The 17867-nt window shown below is 37.2% G+C and overlaps 1 protein-coding gene across 2 annotated transcripts in view; it reads left to right on the forward strand.

Annotated features, from left to right (window-relative positions):
* LOC126299088 (palmitoleoyl-protein carboxylesterase notum1) overlaps positions 1 to 17867 on the forward strand; it is a 347427-nt gene that overhangs the window by 226055 nt on the left and 103505 nt on the right. For both annotated transcript variants that reach the window (XM_049990760.1, XM_049990761.1), the window contains 3 exons: positions 7209 to 7304; positions 7415 to 7475; positions 12371 to 12535. In XM_049990760.1, coding sequence (XP_049846717.1) covers positions 7209 to 7304; positions 7415 to 7475; positions 12371 to 12535 — 322 coding nt within the window. The remainder of the gene's footprint in view (positions 1 to 7208; positions 7305 to 7414; positions 7476 to 12370; positions 12536 to 17867) is intronic.

Below are 17867 nucleotides of genomic sequence, written 5' to 3' on the forward strand. Positions count from 1 at the left end.
ATTAAGTATGATTGAGAATACCATGTGCTTAATATATGCTATTGAGTGGAAGACCCTCTAGGAATTCTACATTTCCAGCTTCACTTAGGGTTTCTGGTCTATAGTATATTCTTAGGCTGAAGGGAAGGCTCCAGGGAAGCAAACCTATATATTTTCTCATGTGGTTTATCAATCACCTTTGAAGGCCTAAGATAAATCATTTGGAGCTTTCTTTTATTTTTGCATTTATTCATTTGAACTTCTTTATAAATTAAAATACACATGGCACCTGCATAATATTCTACAGTATTTACTATTACTAGTCTCTTGCCTGTGACTTCACCCTCATATGCATTCAACACATATATTGAACACACTTCCTCCTTCCCCCGTCTGTGTCCATCTCTTCCTTCTTGTGTCTGTCCACCTCATTCTCCCAGCCCCACCTGTCTGTCTTCTCCTCCACACTCTCTCTGTTTCTTCATCTCCTCCTCTCCCCCCCCCCCCCCCCTCCTCCTTTGACCATTTCCTCCATGCTCTTGTGATGTTTGACTTGCTTGTGGTTTTATTGTTGCACTCAGTCTTATAGCATCTTGGAGTCTCATATCTTATTGAACTGAAATACTGAGAAATGATAACGAGCAGGAGAGTTGCAAATGATGTAGACTGTACATGAAATATGTTTTAAATGTGTTTTAACCCAATATATTTTCACTGTATCAAAGTTGGTGGCCAGATCCAGTTTCACAGTGTACACTGGTAAATGAAAGTACATCTCCTTTGTTATAATCTGATCAATCTCATCATCTAACTACCCAACAATGACATAGATTTACTGAAAGTTCACTGTGACAGCATAAATGTATACTGGCAGAAAAATGATTAACACAGTGCACATGGAATAGTTAGCAACATGCTCACATATTTCACAACACCATCTCATAAATACTATTTATGGAACATAGCATTCTGATGTCACAAGTTTACAGTTTCACATAAAGCATTCAGGGAAAATGTCAGTAACCAACACAGAAATGCAAGCATTAGGACAGTAATACACAAATTTTCACGCAGTTTGACATATTGGTGTTATCTGAGAAATGCTGTCATACATTTTCATACAAACTGACATATATATTTTATCTGTGTACCAGTCTATCACGATCTGTCATAGAGATAGTAGTGGTACATGGTACATGGACTGCTTATTTTGGGAGGGGTTGACTAAGGACAGGCATGAGCATATAATGTGAATTCTGAAACTACATAATACTTTGAAATTTAGTTAGGTTGGATTTAGCTGTTCTGCATGGACTCTAAGACTTTATTGTTGTTTGGTTCATGTACAATATTTCAGATGAGTAATTTACAAAAGTACATGGTACATTATTATTATTCTCTTCTTTTAATCTCCTGTGTACAAGTATGGCACCATCTTGAAATAAATATTTTATGATTGTAAATTATATGAAATCTTAATTACTGACTGGATTAAGTAGTGAAAGGTGTTGTCTGACTTGGAAAAATTACAGCAGCAAAAGCATATTGTCAATATTTAGGATCTTACAGTCATTGAAACAAAATAGGTGATTGAAATTTGGAGGGTCTGTATGTTTTGTGTCAGAAATTTTGTAAGTTAATTACCTTTAGATAATTCCAAATGCATCCTCAAAAATTTGGGAATGCCTACTTTTGAATGAGTGTTAAAAATAATTCTTCAGCTGCTGATTAGCTCACAAAGTTACTCCATTACATTACATCATCATAACTTTAATTATCTGTATCCTTTAATTTTCAATGTTTTCAGTAAAACTAATGGCATTACTTCCATTAGGAGCATAAATATAAACAGCTGAGATATTAGTTCAAATGAGAGTCTGCATAGTTAACAATTTTACCCATTCCTGTTCAGATGACATACTATGTGTACATCTGCATTATATATAGCGTGAAAAAGCGAAAAAATTTTAGTTATTCTTGGGAGCAGAAAACATAACACATAGTCTAATCCCCAGCTCTCTCTCTCTCTCTCTCTCTCTCTCTCTCTCTCTCTCTCTCTCTCTTTCTCTCTCCCTCCCTCTCCCTCTCCTCTTCCTCCCTTCTCCCTCTGACTATATCCTCCTCCCTCTCTCCTTTTTCATCTCTGACTCTCCCTTTTCTCTTTCTACCTACCATAACCCTTCTATACCTTCCACCTGCCTCATGCATCTCCCCCTTTTCATTTCTCTCAGCTCAATGGCTCCTCTCCCTCACTTTGTCAATTCTAGTCTCCAACCATCTCAGCCTGTCCCCAGTCACACTCACTGGCACATGAATCCCTGTGATACAGTTGAATAAAGATTGCCAATTCTACTTCCAAAACATTCCCGTCATGCAGGGAAACCTACACATTGGAGGCTTGATAATCGTTTATTTGCTCCTGATATACAGGCCACAATGCAAAGCTCATTTTGTGAGAGGAGATTGATACTACTCCAATACATCAATCATGTCGGAGGCCACAAAATCCATTTTTGCCCCTGTCATGTAGGCTGCCCTTCAAAGAGGGTTGAATTGGCAAGTTGATGCTGTTCCCACATGTGTTTGTCATCAGGAGAGCCTGTATGCCAGGGGCTGCGAAAAAACATGTTTTTACCCATATCAGTGCTGCTATTGGAGTTAGGAGATTATAAAAGCACAGTGCTGAGACTTGTCAGACCTTATGTTTCTGTGCCAAAGTTGGTTGAAATTGAACCAGGAGTTTGGGAAGAAATCCCAAACATACACGCAGACTGGTTTTTGGGCTTTGTAAAATAAAATAATAAATAATGCATAATATTACACCAGTGTTGTGTCTATTTTTTCTCATAATGTATACAATACTCAACCAAGAACCAATGACACAGTAAGTCGATTCAATTTGAATTTCTCTTCAGTCTCCAAATGGAAAATCACAGTTTCAGCACCCAACTGGTCATACAAATACACTCCTGGAAATTGAAATAAGAACACCGTGAATTCATTGTCCCCGGAAGGGGAAACTTTATTGACACTTTCCTGGAGTCTGATACATCACATGATCACACTGACAGAACCACAGGCACATAGACACAGGCAACAGAGCATGCACAATGTCGGCACTAGTACAGTGTATATCCACCTTTCGCAGCAATGCAGGCTGCTATTCTCCCATGGAGACGATCGTAGAGATGCTGGATGTAGTCCTGTGGAACGGCTTGCCATGCCATTTCCACTTGGCGCCTCAGTTGGACCAGCGTTCGTGCTGGACGTGCAGACCGCGTGAGACGATGCTTCATCCAGTCCCAAACATGCTCAATGGGGGACAGATCTGGAGATCTTGCTGGCCAGGGTAGTTGACTTACACCTTCTAGAGCACGTTGGGTGGCACGGGATACATGCGGATGTGCATTGTCCTGTTGGAACAGCAAGTTCCCTTGCCGGTCTAGGAATGGTAGAACGATGGGTTCGATGACGGTTTGGATGTACCGTGTACTATTCAGTGTCCCCTCGACGATCACCAGAGGTGTACGGGCAGTGTAGGAGATCACTCCCCACACCATGATGCCGGGTGTTGGCCCTGTGTACCTCGGTCGTATGCAGTCCTGATTGTGGCGCTCACCTGCACGGCGCCAAACACGCATACGACCATCATTGGCACCAAGGCAGAAGCGACTCTCATCGCTGAAGACGACACGTCTCCATTCGTTCCTCCATTCACGCCTGTCGCGACACCACTGGAGGCGGGCTGCACGATGTTGGGGCGTGAGCGGAAGACAGCCTAACGGGGTGCGGGACCGTAGCCCAGCTTCATGGAGACGGTTGCTAATGGTCCTCGCTGATACCCCAGGAGCAACAGTGTCCCTAATTTGCTGGGAAGTGGCGGTGCGGTCTCCTACGGCACTGCGTACGATCCTACGGTCTTGGCGTGCATCCGTGCGTCGCTGCGGTCCGGTCCCAGGTCGACGGGCACGTGTACCTACCGCCGACCACTGGCGACAACATCGATGTACTGTGGAGACCTCACGCCCCACGTGTTGAGCAATTCAGCGGTACGTCCACCCGGCCTCCCGCATGCCCACTATACGCCCTCGCTTCTGCAGATATAGCAGTCCTTAAGTGAGTATTGTGCTTTGTGATATGAGGATACACTCCACTGAGCACGTACAGAAATGTATGCTCGTCCATTCTTACGTAACTGATGCACGACTTGACATCCTCCACTATAAGCTCACGTAACAAGTTTTGTTGAATGCTTTTATCATGTTGTCATAAAACCCATGGCTTCACACAGGTATGTTTCCTTTTTTTCCCCCGCTTCTCTTCCGCATGTGCACACAGTACAATTGTGGTACATGCAACTGCTGTTGACAACAAGTTGTTGTTGTCAGCCATCTTGAACTTTGACAAAAAATATGATGACAGCATAATACACATTTTTAGTGCCACGTCAAAGATCTTTGTCAAATATATTTGACGAATATTTGATCACATCTTTGATCAAATCTTTGACAAAGAAATTTGATAGTGTAATACCGGCCTTAGTCTTGGTACACCATTCTGTTGCCTTTCGTATCTGCAAACTCCATTTAACTGTGACCTCATTATGTCACTAGTTCTCCATCGATTGAACTTCAGTAATACAATTCTCTTTCAACATTTTCATGCCTCATTCTAATTTATTGTTCAGGGAATCAATAGGAACAAACTGCGTATAGAAACCCATGTCCTGAAATATCATCCAACAACTAATGTAGAATGTCTAAGTTATAGCAGGCAATTCTACCACTAGGTGACCCCTCTGTCAGCAAATGTGAGTTTCTGTATCTGCATACTGCAAGTGGAACATATCACACAGTATTATGAAGAGTAGATGTAGAACACATCCAACATTATCACGACAACACAGCTTGTGTCCCGTCAGTGTACAAATACACATTTCTTGTTGAAGAGAGGGCCTAGCTGCAGGCAGTTTTTCATATAATTACAATGCTCTGTAGAGTTGCTGGATGACATTACCAGACATGAATTCAAATTCTCAGTTTGTTGCTCAAGACACTCATCATAATCTCTCAAATGAATTCTATTCAGTTGAAGAATTCCTGGAAACTAATCATTATAATATATGTTTTACCTATATGGTAAATAAAACCTTTTCATTCTTAAATAAGCCACTTATTTTCTGTGTTTTTTCTATGTAAATAATTGGTTATTATATGAAACTTAACTGAATTGTAAACTTTGACGAAGCCAACTGTATGAAAAATACCGAAAGGTGACTAAAGGTTCAATTGTATTATATTTGAAGTTGGTCAATATTCAGTGTGTTTAGAAATTCCCATTACAAATGTCTAGGACTTGTAGGAGGTAGTGTGTACATAATATTTTGAATAGGAACCCATGTCCAGAAAATATCATTCCATTCTATGGTCGTTTCGATTCAGATGTTTAACTCATCCACTTCTGCTGGACGAATTGAATTAGGCATCATACAGTATAATTATTAGGTAACAGTTCAGCAGGAAACATAATTCAACATCCATTTATCACTTAAGCTCATTTGTTTGTATTAACATTTAAATCTTATGTATTTGCATTGTTCCAAAACAAAAAATAACCCAGTATGCTGTACATATAGAAAATAATTTTAAGTGTTGATACAAAAAACTGTGCTTAAATGATAAATGGATCCTTTGTTATGTTTCCTTTCGAATCTTTATGTAATAATTACTCTGCATCACACCAAATTCAGTTCCTGATCCAGAAGTGAATAAGTTAAAAACATCGGAGTAGCAACCATCCTAGAACAGAAATGGTATGTTTCCAGAAATTGGTTCCTATTCAAAATATTATGTACTCACTTCCCTCTATAAGTCTTATAAGTTTGTAACAGAAATTTTCAATAACTCTGTACAGATTTTATATGTAATTTAAACAGTCACCTACTTTTGATGAAATCAGAACAGAAATAAAGACTCGATGCAACTGTAGGTAACTGGAGATTTCACTGTTACAATTTTTGCATATATTTCATCATGGCAAGATAAAAAAAAATTAGCTTGCAACAAGGTGGAATTACTGGTCATGTAGTATTAACTACATCAGTTACACATTTAGCTAAAAGAGAAAATAAATAAAATTTCATGGGACTATGGAACACACTGCAGGAAGCAATGAAATGCCTCCAGATGGTCAGAATCGCTACATGCCCAGCATTTCAGAAAAGTGTTCCTGGAGAATCTCATAGAAGCATATTACCAAGAAAAATACTTAACAATTAGATTAGTATACAGAGGTACATTATAACAGCTGGTTCCATTTAATTTCTCTCAAATACCACAGTGTCATTATTAGTCATGTCATCTATATGTGACCAAGTAAATACTAAAAGCTGCTAACCTAGGTAAGGTATTCTGTTTCCCAAAGGAGATAGCAGCTCTTAGTTCTATTGATATAGGCTACTTATATATTAAATGTTATTTTGACAGAGAGTTAGTTCCTCAAAGTAACAAGACGTTTCTGCTAGCCATAATAATTAATACAAAGAAATGTGAACAACTCCATTCTGTTAATTTACAAAAGGAATAGTCATTTAGGAATTCCCTAGACTTATTTTACAATGCATTGGAGGTAGATTTACTGTATTCTAATGAAGGCTAATAGATTATGTTTTTATTTAAAAGCCTCGTCTTCCTTAAGTATTGTATGCTCTTGAAATTTTGCCCAAAATTTGATAACTGTGCTGTATAAATTACAAATGAGCTGAAAATTTTTCTTTTAGTTGCCACATATATTATTTCAAAGAATGTAAACAAACTTATTAATATCAATATTTCCAGTACTCTTAAGAAGAATATTCATGATTTTTTGTAAGCATATTGTTTGTCAATAACTCATAGATTCTTAGAAGACTTGATATGATATGGAATAAATCCTCCTAGAGGCAATTACAGACATCTGACTGGTCCATATATTGCATAGATATCATTCAGTGTGCATTTATTGTGTGTAGAAGTATTATACTATGTGTTATGCACTCTTTTTAAAAATCTATGTTCTGAATTACTTGCTGAGATGTTTCTTTGGTTCAGATAGCCTTCTACAAAATTGTTGTTTGATTTTTCACTACTTAATAGAAGATAGATTCTTTTGTTTTGATAAAATTGCACAAATAATTTTATTGATTTTTAGCATACACTCAGACACTAAGACTAAGTTACCTGGTTACACAGGAGGATGGTACTGCTTTGACACAGAAACATGTCTTAATCGCTGGACGGAACGGCGTTACTTAATGAGCTCTTCCCATTGGCCTGAAACACGTACTGGTCTGTATGAGCATTATTAATAAATATTTGAATTTGTCATAAGTCAGAACATGTGGATTTATGTCTACACAGCACCACTTTATATTAATCATTATTTTATTCCTTTACAGTTGGAGGAATATTGTCTTCTAACCAAGAAGAAAATCCTTTCTGGCATAACACAAATCATGTGTAAGTCCATTAATTTACAGTAGCTGTAACACATGTAAACACATTACTGGGATTGTGTTTCCATATAACATAGGAAATACAATCAGTCTGCATAGATGGTCACAGGTTTGTTTTATCCATGGGTGAGTGTAGCAGAGATTCTGAAGAAACTGAACTGTCAAACTGTTGAAGATAGATGACAACTATCCAAAGAAAGCCTACTTACAAAATTTCAAGAAACCGCTTTATATGATGAATCTAGGAATATAGTGCAACCCCCTATATATCACTCACATAGGGACTGCGCAGACAAGATAAGATTAATTACTACTCACATAGAGGCCTTTAAACAATAACTCTTCCTGTGGGATGTACTCTCCTCCATGCACTACACAGTAATTTGCAATTGTCTGTTCATTTATTAAAGTTCGAAGCAAAGTGACAAATTGAGAATTATGTTGTTAGAACTGAGGAGGACAAGTTAGTTATTGTGTGAATCAAACATGAGACTATAATTCAGAAAGAGAAAAGTAAAATTGAATGATCTTTATGAAAGTAGCTTAAGAAAATTACCAAAAGTGTACAAATTTTATTAAGTGAGATGGTAAATAATGGAACAGGAGACTCAGCAGACTCATGATTGGGAATAACTGGGTTACAAAAATGATATTTGGTCAACATAGTTTAGGTGAATGTAGAGATGGGTCTACCTCAATAACTGTTAAATATGAATTAATTGTTAATGCTAAATGATAATGTCATCAACAGAACATTGTTGTGTGTGTACACTAGTACAGTACATATTCCAGTATAAAGCTCTATTGGGTTTTGGTTGACAGCACTGATGCTCATAAATGTCAGGTGGGGCTAGGGGACTACACATGACAATCACTGTGCATCCTATTACAGCTACACTATAACTATCACATTTTAGCAGTCTGCATCTATCAGAAAGATCAGTAAGCATACCGTTTTTCAGAATGGCCTGTGTTAATAATGAAAATTTGTTATTTGGATTTATATTTTCAAACCTATAAAATGTTGATTTTTCAGTTGTTCCATAATAATGTTATTATAATACAAAGTAATTCAACAGAGACTACACTAAAAGTGATGGACACTAGTGATGATGTGATGTAATTAATGCGTAATTTGCTGAAAACCAAAGTTTCACTGTTTCTGAGACACAAACCTTGATGTTCCTCACATTCATACACTGAGTATATGACACAGATCATTGCCTTCATATTTTTATTTGAATGATCATGCAATGAATCTATATGTACAGTAGTACAGAGGAATTTCCTGGTGCCTGAATTCTGACTCACACACATCTTCATCCATGACCTGTGATTCTAATGTTCATACATCATGGGAGCCATGCCAGTTTCAAATGATCTGTTTCCAGGACATATCATCTCCCAAAACAATTACTTAATTTTCTGTTGGTACATTTAAAAGGAACAATGTGTTTTACCAAATTGTACATGCTTAACCTGAAGGAAGAAATTCATGACATGATTTATGCCAAGACTGCAATCGTTTGTACAGTGACGTATTAGTTTTGGCAAATTTGAATTGTCATTTTCAAACTGCATTAGTACAAACAGTAACATCTATAATGACCATCACGGGTAGACACTTTATCATAATCGATAATAATGTTACTTGTAGTATGTAATTATTGATTATGATAAAGTGTCTACCTGGTTATGATAAAGTGTCAACCTGTAATGATAATTGTAGATGCTACTGCTTGTACTAATGTAATTTTAAAATGTCAGTTCAAATTTGCCAAAACTGGTCATCACTGTACAAACAATTGTCATCTTGGCAATTAAAGTGTTTGTATAAGAAGACTTCATCCTTTACAATTATGAATTGCCTCCTATAAGACTGACTGTATCAGCTAATTAAAAAGTAGAAAGTGTTTAATTTACAGTAGAAATATGTCATTCAAATATATAAATAATGTTCTAACATAGAGACTCATATCAAACTGAATACATTATTTCCAGGTTTTTAACAACATTATTAGGTTAAATTCCCAAGATATGCTCTTGTTGCCGTCACTCATGGCTGCTGTCAGTTAACCATTCTTACATCTGCTGCTGCTAATGATGTTGCTGGCAATGGCATCTAAGCAATTAGGAAGACAGATATGTAAATATTACTGATTTTCATTCACTGGCAGCCAGACCCACAATTAGCATGCTGATAAATCACATGCCACATATAAGTTAATATAAAATTATCTCTGCAGTTTTTATTTCAGTAACACATTTGATTTAGTGTTTCAGCATCCTGTCCTGTGATCAGAATTACAGGGTCAGTTGAAAGTATTTATCTACTTATTTTATGAAGTGTGAGGTTGTACAGTTGATATTTTCCACAACAGAAGTACCAAATTATCTTTTGTTCCAAGCACCAGTGATATGGCACTTTGTGGTGTATGTACTCCATCAATTTTTAAATCAAAAGTAGTCTTAAAAAAGAATTAGAAAGTGTATATGGTATTATTTTCTACTAAAAGAAATGTGGGGAAATCAGAAAGTACTTCTCACAAGACAATGCCGATGAGGTAGGACTTACCACAAGTCACATTTTAGCTTCTGCGAAGCTACCAAAATCTAACATCAGCAGGGCTCCATGCAGTCAGAAAGATGAAGATCTTCTGGTACTTAAGGCTGACAAGGAAAATGCCACAGTTGTTCTTAACACAACTGAATATTATAGCCAAGTGGCATCATTGTTGGAAGATACACATACAAATACCTAAGACATGACCCAGTTCTGTGATTCAGCAGAAAAGTGAAGAAGTTCCTGAAGAATTCTGGTCTACCAGAGGATTTCATTAAACATTTTAGAGCACAAGCTCCTAGACCTCCATGCTGTACAGATTACCTAAAGTCCACAAGGTAGGTATTCCACTGAGGCCAGTTGTTAGTGCTATTGGTTCTTCCAATCTTCCATCTTGTGGCCAAATATTTAACTAAGCTGATGACTTCAATATCTGGCCAACGTGAACATCACATCAAAAATTCTCAGATGTTCATTGAGAAAATTAAACAGATAAGAATTGGCCCAAATGATATTTTAGTCAGCCTGGATGTGGTCTCACTATTTACAAAAGTTCCTGTGGTCGACACATTGAAACTGTTGGTGGAGCATTTTCCTCTTGAAGTGATAAAGTTTTTCGAACATGTTATGATTCGTGTATGGTAGTAAATTTTATGAAATGATAGATAGAATGGCAATGGGTTCTCCATTCTCTCCAGCTGTGGTCAACTTTTTTATGGATGATTTTAAGAAACATGCATTAAATTTGGCCCGCTTCATCCATCTTCATTTTATCATTATGATGATGACACATTTATGGTCTGGCCACATGGCATGGACTCTCTTGAGCACCTCCTTGAACATATGAACAGTATGCACCCAAACGTCCAGTTCACCGTCAAGACAAAGAAAAAAGGAAGGCTGCCATTTTTAGATGTTCTGGCACAACAAAAGTCAGATGGACATCTTGGCTGTTCAGTGTACTGCAAGCTGATGCACACTGATTTATATCTTAGTGCCTAGAGTTTTCATCATCCAGTCTGAAAGAGAGAAATTTTAAATACATTGGTACACAGAGCAAAAACTGTTTCCAGCAAGAACCACTTGGATTCTGAAATTGATCATCTGAAGTACGTGTTCGAAAAGAATGGCAATGGTCCACAAGATACAAAGTCAGCATTCTGCAAGAACAGAAAATGTGGAAATGTTGAACATTAATGTGATGAGCTACCAGTGGTATTGCTTCCTTTCTGCAGCAGTACATCCAGCAAAATAGGCACTGGGAAGATGAGGTATAAGACTTATTTTCTGATCTCCTAAGAAGATAAAGGAGATGCTACACCCTGTTGAGGACAGTTTTAGCCTCAGGATCCCACATTTCTTGTGAGTGCAGTTGCAAGTACATTGGTCAGTCCATCCACACCATCTGCAACCACTGTACAGAATATCAATGGCATATTATGAAATTGGGGACAGGAGAAAGCTGCAGGTGCAGATCACAGGCTCACAAACAAACACAAAATACTGTTTGACAAAACAAAAGCTTTGTCCCTGGCTCCTACATACTGGGATTCTCTAATTAAGGAGGCTGTAGAAATAAGAATTTGTGATAGGAATGTCAGCTGTGACAGTAGATAGAGAAGAGGAAGAGATGTATGTCACTATGTTTACACTACTACAGGAACGGTGGCACCACCAGTGCAGACAATGACACCATCTGCAACTGCATTATGTGATTACTGACCAATCAGAAGTCACTACAGCAACAGTTTTGACTGTCAGTTGTTTCTGATGAAGTCCATGGAGGTAATCATCAAAAGCTTGAGGTTTTATTCTATCCTGAATTGACATAGCAAGAAATCCAAGAATGTTTTATACATGAAGGTACTTTCAGGAAAGCTTTATTTACTTGTGAATATTACCAGATCATCAATATCTGCATTGCTCCACAAATGTTTTTCTTACAAGTAACATGACTGATTGGAGCTACTGAATTAATATAATATACAGTAATTAAATTTATAAACTCTACACTTCCTGTGACTTGAAAATTTTCCTGAGGTTACTTTCTTCCTTTAAATGCTTATGTTCTGATTCACATTCTTTCACCAAATTTTCTTAAATTTTAAATACAATGCAGTCAAAACATAAATACTGTTTTATTTATGTATCTAAGTATTGTACTTAGACGTAATTCTGCATCTTTCACTCAGTCAGTCAGTAGTTAGAAGATATCACATGTATTTTACTGAGTGCTAATTTGACTAACATTTGCTCTTTGAACTTTATACGTCCTTAGTTACCCATTATTGTTTCTTGTATCATTGTTGACTTCATACATACATTTTCATTTACAGGCTAGTACCCTATTGCAGCAGCGATTCTTGGAGTGGATCAAGAAACAAACCTCTGAAGGATCTACAGTTCACATTCATGGGTGCCATTATTGTATCACAGGTTATAGAGGATTTGTTGCCTCTGGGATTAAGCAAAGCAACATCCCTAATGCTAGCAGGTAGCAGGTGTGTGAGTGTGTGTGCAGTGTGTAGATTCAAAAGAATCAGTTAGCTCTCGTAGTGCAATGACTTCACACAAAGTTGTATCAGCATATATGCATTACCATTAAGTTAAAGTATTCTATTTAATGTTCTGTACAATTTAGTTTATTGGATATAGGTACAAATTTGACATCTCCCATATTCTTCATTTTTCTGCTTTCTTTTTTGTGTCTATTAGGTTGGTGCATAAGTTCATAGAGTTTTTGTTTTGCATGTTGTCATTCTGTTTGCTATGGGTTTAGTTACCAATTGTCATTTTTTATCTGTAGATCACTGTTGCTGGTTCAGTTTACATATTGTCATTTTGTTAATTTGAGACAGTGTATGGAGCTGTGGACACTAAAAAATGGAGCACCAAGAGGAGAAATCAGAACATTTCTGACATACACTTCTGTTTGAGTTCAATAGAGGGGTGACAGTGGAGGTAGCCAGAAACATTTTCACTGTGTGTGGGGATAATACCATTGGACAGAACATGGCTAGAAAATGGTTTTCTCAATTTAAGGAGGACCATTTTGACATTAGTGGCTTTCCACATTCAGGAAGCCCTTCAGGGTTTGATGAAGATCGTTTAAATGCAATAATCCACAATGGTCCACATCGGTGTCCTTGAGAAATGGTGAATGTGATGAATTGTGATCATTACATCATCATGTGACCTTTGCATGTAATGAAGAAAGTTAAAAAAATCAAGTGTTTGGGTACAGCATGCTGTAAGCCAAAATTACAAAAAATCATCTCGTGGCCACATGAGCATGTCCAACATTCCTATCCCGTATCATTACTGGTAATGATAAATGGTGTCTTTATGCTAACATAAGGAAAAGAAAGAGATGGTTGAGCCCAAACCAAGCAGCAACTACCCACACAAAGACCTGTGCACATCCACAGAAGATAATGTTATGCATCTGATGGAACAGTGACACTGTGTTGTACTACAAATTGCTTCCCCGATGTATAACCATCAATGCTGACATTTATTGATAACAACTGAGATCTCTTGCATACAGAGTTCAAGAACAGTGACCAAGAAGACTGTGTGAAGTGATGCTATTGCATGATAATGTTTGTCCATATTCTGATAGACTGACAGAGAACATTACACATAAGTTGGGCTGGGAAATCATTCGGCACCCACCTTCTTCACCTGATCTTGCATCTTCTGATTTCCACCTTTTCCTATCTCCATCAAACAACTTTCAGGTAACTTCCTTTCTGGATGGAAATGTGCTCTCAACATGGCTTGATGAGTTCTTCATCTCAAAACCATGTGATTTCTACAGTCATGGAATTTAAGTTGCCCCAGCATTGGCAGACTATTGTAATGGTAGAGAAGAATCTATCATTGATGACTGAATTCTCTGTGTGTCTGATGTGAATGCCACAAAATTATTCACCAACCTAAAACATGTACCCTTGAGAAGTGTTTATCTGTCATCATAGTACTGATTAGTGATGGATGAACAGTGTAGTCTATGTGGATAAGCATGAGGGGTGTTTATTGGTTAAAACCTTTCCCCATTAAGAATTGTCAATAATCCAATCAACGTATATTTCATGCTGCCAGCACCTGGGATGACTGGATATTTTAGTATGAATCTAAAATAGAGGTATTTACTTTATGTATAAAGTTTGAAGAATTATTCACACTTTATGCCACAATAAATTGTGCATAATCTTCAATACTGCTGACAAAATTTATACTATCAAACTGGTACTACTAAAAATTTAACACAGAACATGAGCTATTTTCCGTAATGTCTTCCTGAACATTGAAAAGAATTGTTTTAAATCTTACTATTTTTATACATGCAATATATGTTCCATTTAAAATGATAGTTTCTCTATGGTCCATTCAAATATCTTTGCAGAAAATTTACTTAACTATGTTATGCCTGAAATAATAATTTATTTATAAAGTTCCTATCAGATATTAAGTAACAGGTATTGATTTATAATTGATTAATATCAAGGATACATTATGTTGGCAAAAACTCTGAAACTGAATATATTTTGGAAATGTGGCACATGAGGAAGTCAATACAAACTTACCAGGCATATTGGAGTGACAATATATCTGTTAAGAGGTTTGTCCAAGAAAGGTGGCACAATGGACTTTCATTCACAAAGATGGTATTCAAATCCCCATCCATAATTCAAAATTTAGGTTTTCCATGGTTTCACTAAACTGCTTGAGGCAAATGCTGGTTTTATTCCTTCAATAAGGACAATGTTAATTTCCCTCCCCTTTCTGAGCTTGTGCTCCATCTCTGATACTTCATAACCAACAGAACATTAAGCCCTGGTATTCCTTTTTTCCTTTGTTAAGAAATTCTTGAATGTACTATCCTGAAAGTGACACACTATTTATTATGGATTCTGAGATTTAGCTATTTGAAGTTCATGGAGTGTGCCATGCAACTTGAATGTGGATTATGGCAAAAGCCTGCTGAGCACAATGATTTTTACCATAGTTTCATAGTTAAATGTTTCCATGGTGGTTAGCAGAAATGTATCTTGAGCACATATTGAGAATTGTCTGCAGACTGTTGAGGCTCACCCAAGAAAAAATTGGTTTCCACTTATCGTTGGATTATTTGATGCATTCCGCCTGCCTGCAAATACTCCCTTGAGCAATGCTACATCTTGTGACACAAAGTTTGCTTTCACACAGATATCACAAAGCCATACTTTTAGAAAATGATTAACCAGTGGCATACAAAATATGCACAACTGCCCAATAATTCCAGATAGTGTATCTCCAAAACCTAATATCATAACAAGTATGGTAAAGGAGTATTTTTCTCAAAGATACATAATAGGTTATGAACTGTAAGTTAAAGCTTAACAAACTTCAAAAAGGTAGTAAATTAATAAAATGGGGCCTGTATAGTATGAAAGAACCAGAGGTTTTGCGAGTTCCAAAGACACAATTAGGCAACATTTGGCTGAAACAGGGGAAGGGAATACAGCAGAAAACAAATGGGTAGCTATGAGAAATCATTTCTCAAAGTTACCCATTTGTTTTTTGCTGTATCGAGAGATGATTTCTCAAAGCTACCCATTTGTTTTCTGCTGTATTCCCTTACCGTATTTCAGCCAAATGTTGCCTAACCATGTCTCTGGAACTCTCAATAATCTCTGGTTCTTTCATAGTATCTAGGCCCCATTTTATTAATTTACTACCTTTTTTCAATTTATTAAGTTTTAACTTACAGTTCTTTTACAAAAATAGGGAAGGTAGCAGATTATCAAGTAGATAAAAAGACAAGGTCTAGTAGAAATCCTTGGATAACAAAGAAGATAGTTAATTTCATTGACAAAAGGAGAAAATATAAAGATGCAGCTTTACAGGATGCCAGAATCACACTGTTCAATTCATAAACTTGTTAATGCTAACTCTTTATTATTCATTCCCACACTACACAGCAACATGAAGTCCAGACCACATGAGAACAAGAAGAGGGCAAAGAAATCAGCATCAGGAAACTATGAAACACAAAGATCTCTTGCACACTCCTATGTCAACGATTGTTTGTGCCTTAATGACAGTCCTTGGCTATAGTGGTTCCCAATGCATCTGCCACATAGGAACTGAAACAGGTGAAAGGGAATACAGACATCTAAAAATGAGACTGGTAGAAAGTGCAAAATGGTTAAGCATAATGGTTCAAATGCAAGGCTGTAGTAGCATGTATAACTAAGGGAAAGATAAATACTGAGTTCAGATGGCAATCCAGTACTAACCAAAGAAGGGAAAGCTTGAAGGTATAAGGACTGTATGGGGGGGTTATACAAGGGAAAATATATTTGAAAACAGTACTATAGAAAGGGAAGGAGGAGTAGATGAAGATGAGATCGGAGATATGATACTACAAGAAGAATCTGACAGAGCACTGGAAGATCTAAATTAAAACAAAGTCTCTGGAGTAGAATGACATTCCTTGGAGTTATTGAGATCTTATGTATATAGACTGAAGCAGTGAGTGAAAATTTGTTCCAAGGCTGGGAATCAAACTCAGGTCTCCTGCTTACTAGGCAGGTGCATTAGCCAATAAACCACCTTGGCACAGCGGTTCACACAAGTGCACAAATTACCCTGGCATGCCTCCCACCTCAATCCAAACCCTCACTGGCATCCTTGTCTATTTTAAATTCCCATGTACACAGGAACAGAATTGCCGAAGCTCTCCAAGTTCTGGAAAGCACCTCAACATCAAACTTAAATATTCCAGAATTCGAAACCAGAACAGCTGTTTACATGAGTGACATAAAAGTAGATATCTTAGGTATTGTGAAACAACTCAAATGACTTAAGAAAGGCAAGTCTTCTGTTCCAGATGTTATACCAATCAGGTTCTTCTCAGAGTATGCAGACACAGTAGTGCCTTTCTTAGCAAGCATATACATGTACAACCACTCACTTGACAAAAGGTCCATTCCTAAAGACTGGAAAATAGCGCAAGTCACACCAATATTCAAGAAGGGAAACAGGAGTAACCCATTGAATTACAGACCCATATCACTGACCTCAATTTGCAGTAGTATTTTGGAGCACATACTGTACTCGAACGTTATGTATCTCCTTGAAGAAAATGACTTATTGATACATAATCAACACAGATTCAGAAAATACCATGCTTGTGCAACACAGCTAGCTCTTTATTCCCATGAAGTAATGAGTGTTGTTGACAATGGATCTCAGATTGATTCCATTCCTAGATTTCCAGAAGGCTTTAGATACCGTTCCTCACAAGCAACTATTAATCAAATTGCGTGCATATGGGGTATCATCTCAGTCGTGTGACTGGATTCCTGATTTCCTCTCAGAGAGGTCACAGTTTGTAGTGATAGATGGTAAATCATCGAATAGAACACAAGTGATATCCGCTAGGTAGCGTCATAGCCCTCTGTTGTTCCTGATTGATATAAATGATCTAGGTGATAATCTGAGCAGCCCCCTTAGATTGTTTGCAGATGACGCTGTAATTTACCGTCTAGTAAAATCATCAGATGATCAATTCCAATAACAAAATGATCCAGAGAGAATTTCTGAATGGTGTGAAAAGTGACAATTAGCACTAAATAAAGAAAAGTGCAAGGTCACCCACATGGGTACTAAAAGAAATCCAATAAATTTTGGGTATATAATAATTCTCACAAATCTAAGGGCTGTCAATTCGACTAAATACCTAGGAATTACAGTTATGAGCAACTTAAATTGGAAAGACCACATAGATAATATTGTTGGGACGGCGAAACAAAGACTGCGCTTTGTTGGCAGAACACTTAGAAG

This window comes from Schistocerca gregaria, chromosome X (genome assembly GCF_023897955.1).
Source record: "Schistocerca gregaria isolate iqSchGreg1 chromosome X, iqSchGreg1.2, whole genome shotgun sequence".
Lineage (NCBI taxonomy): Eukaryota > Metazoa > Arthropoda > Insecta > Orthoptera > Acrididae > Schistocerca > Schistocerca gregaria.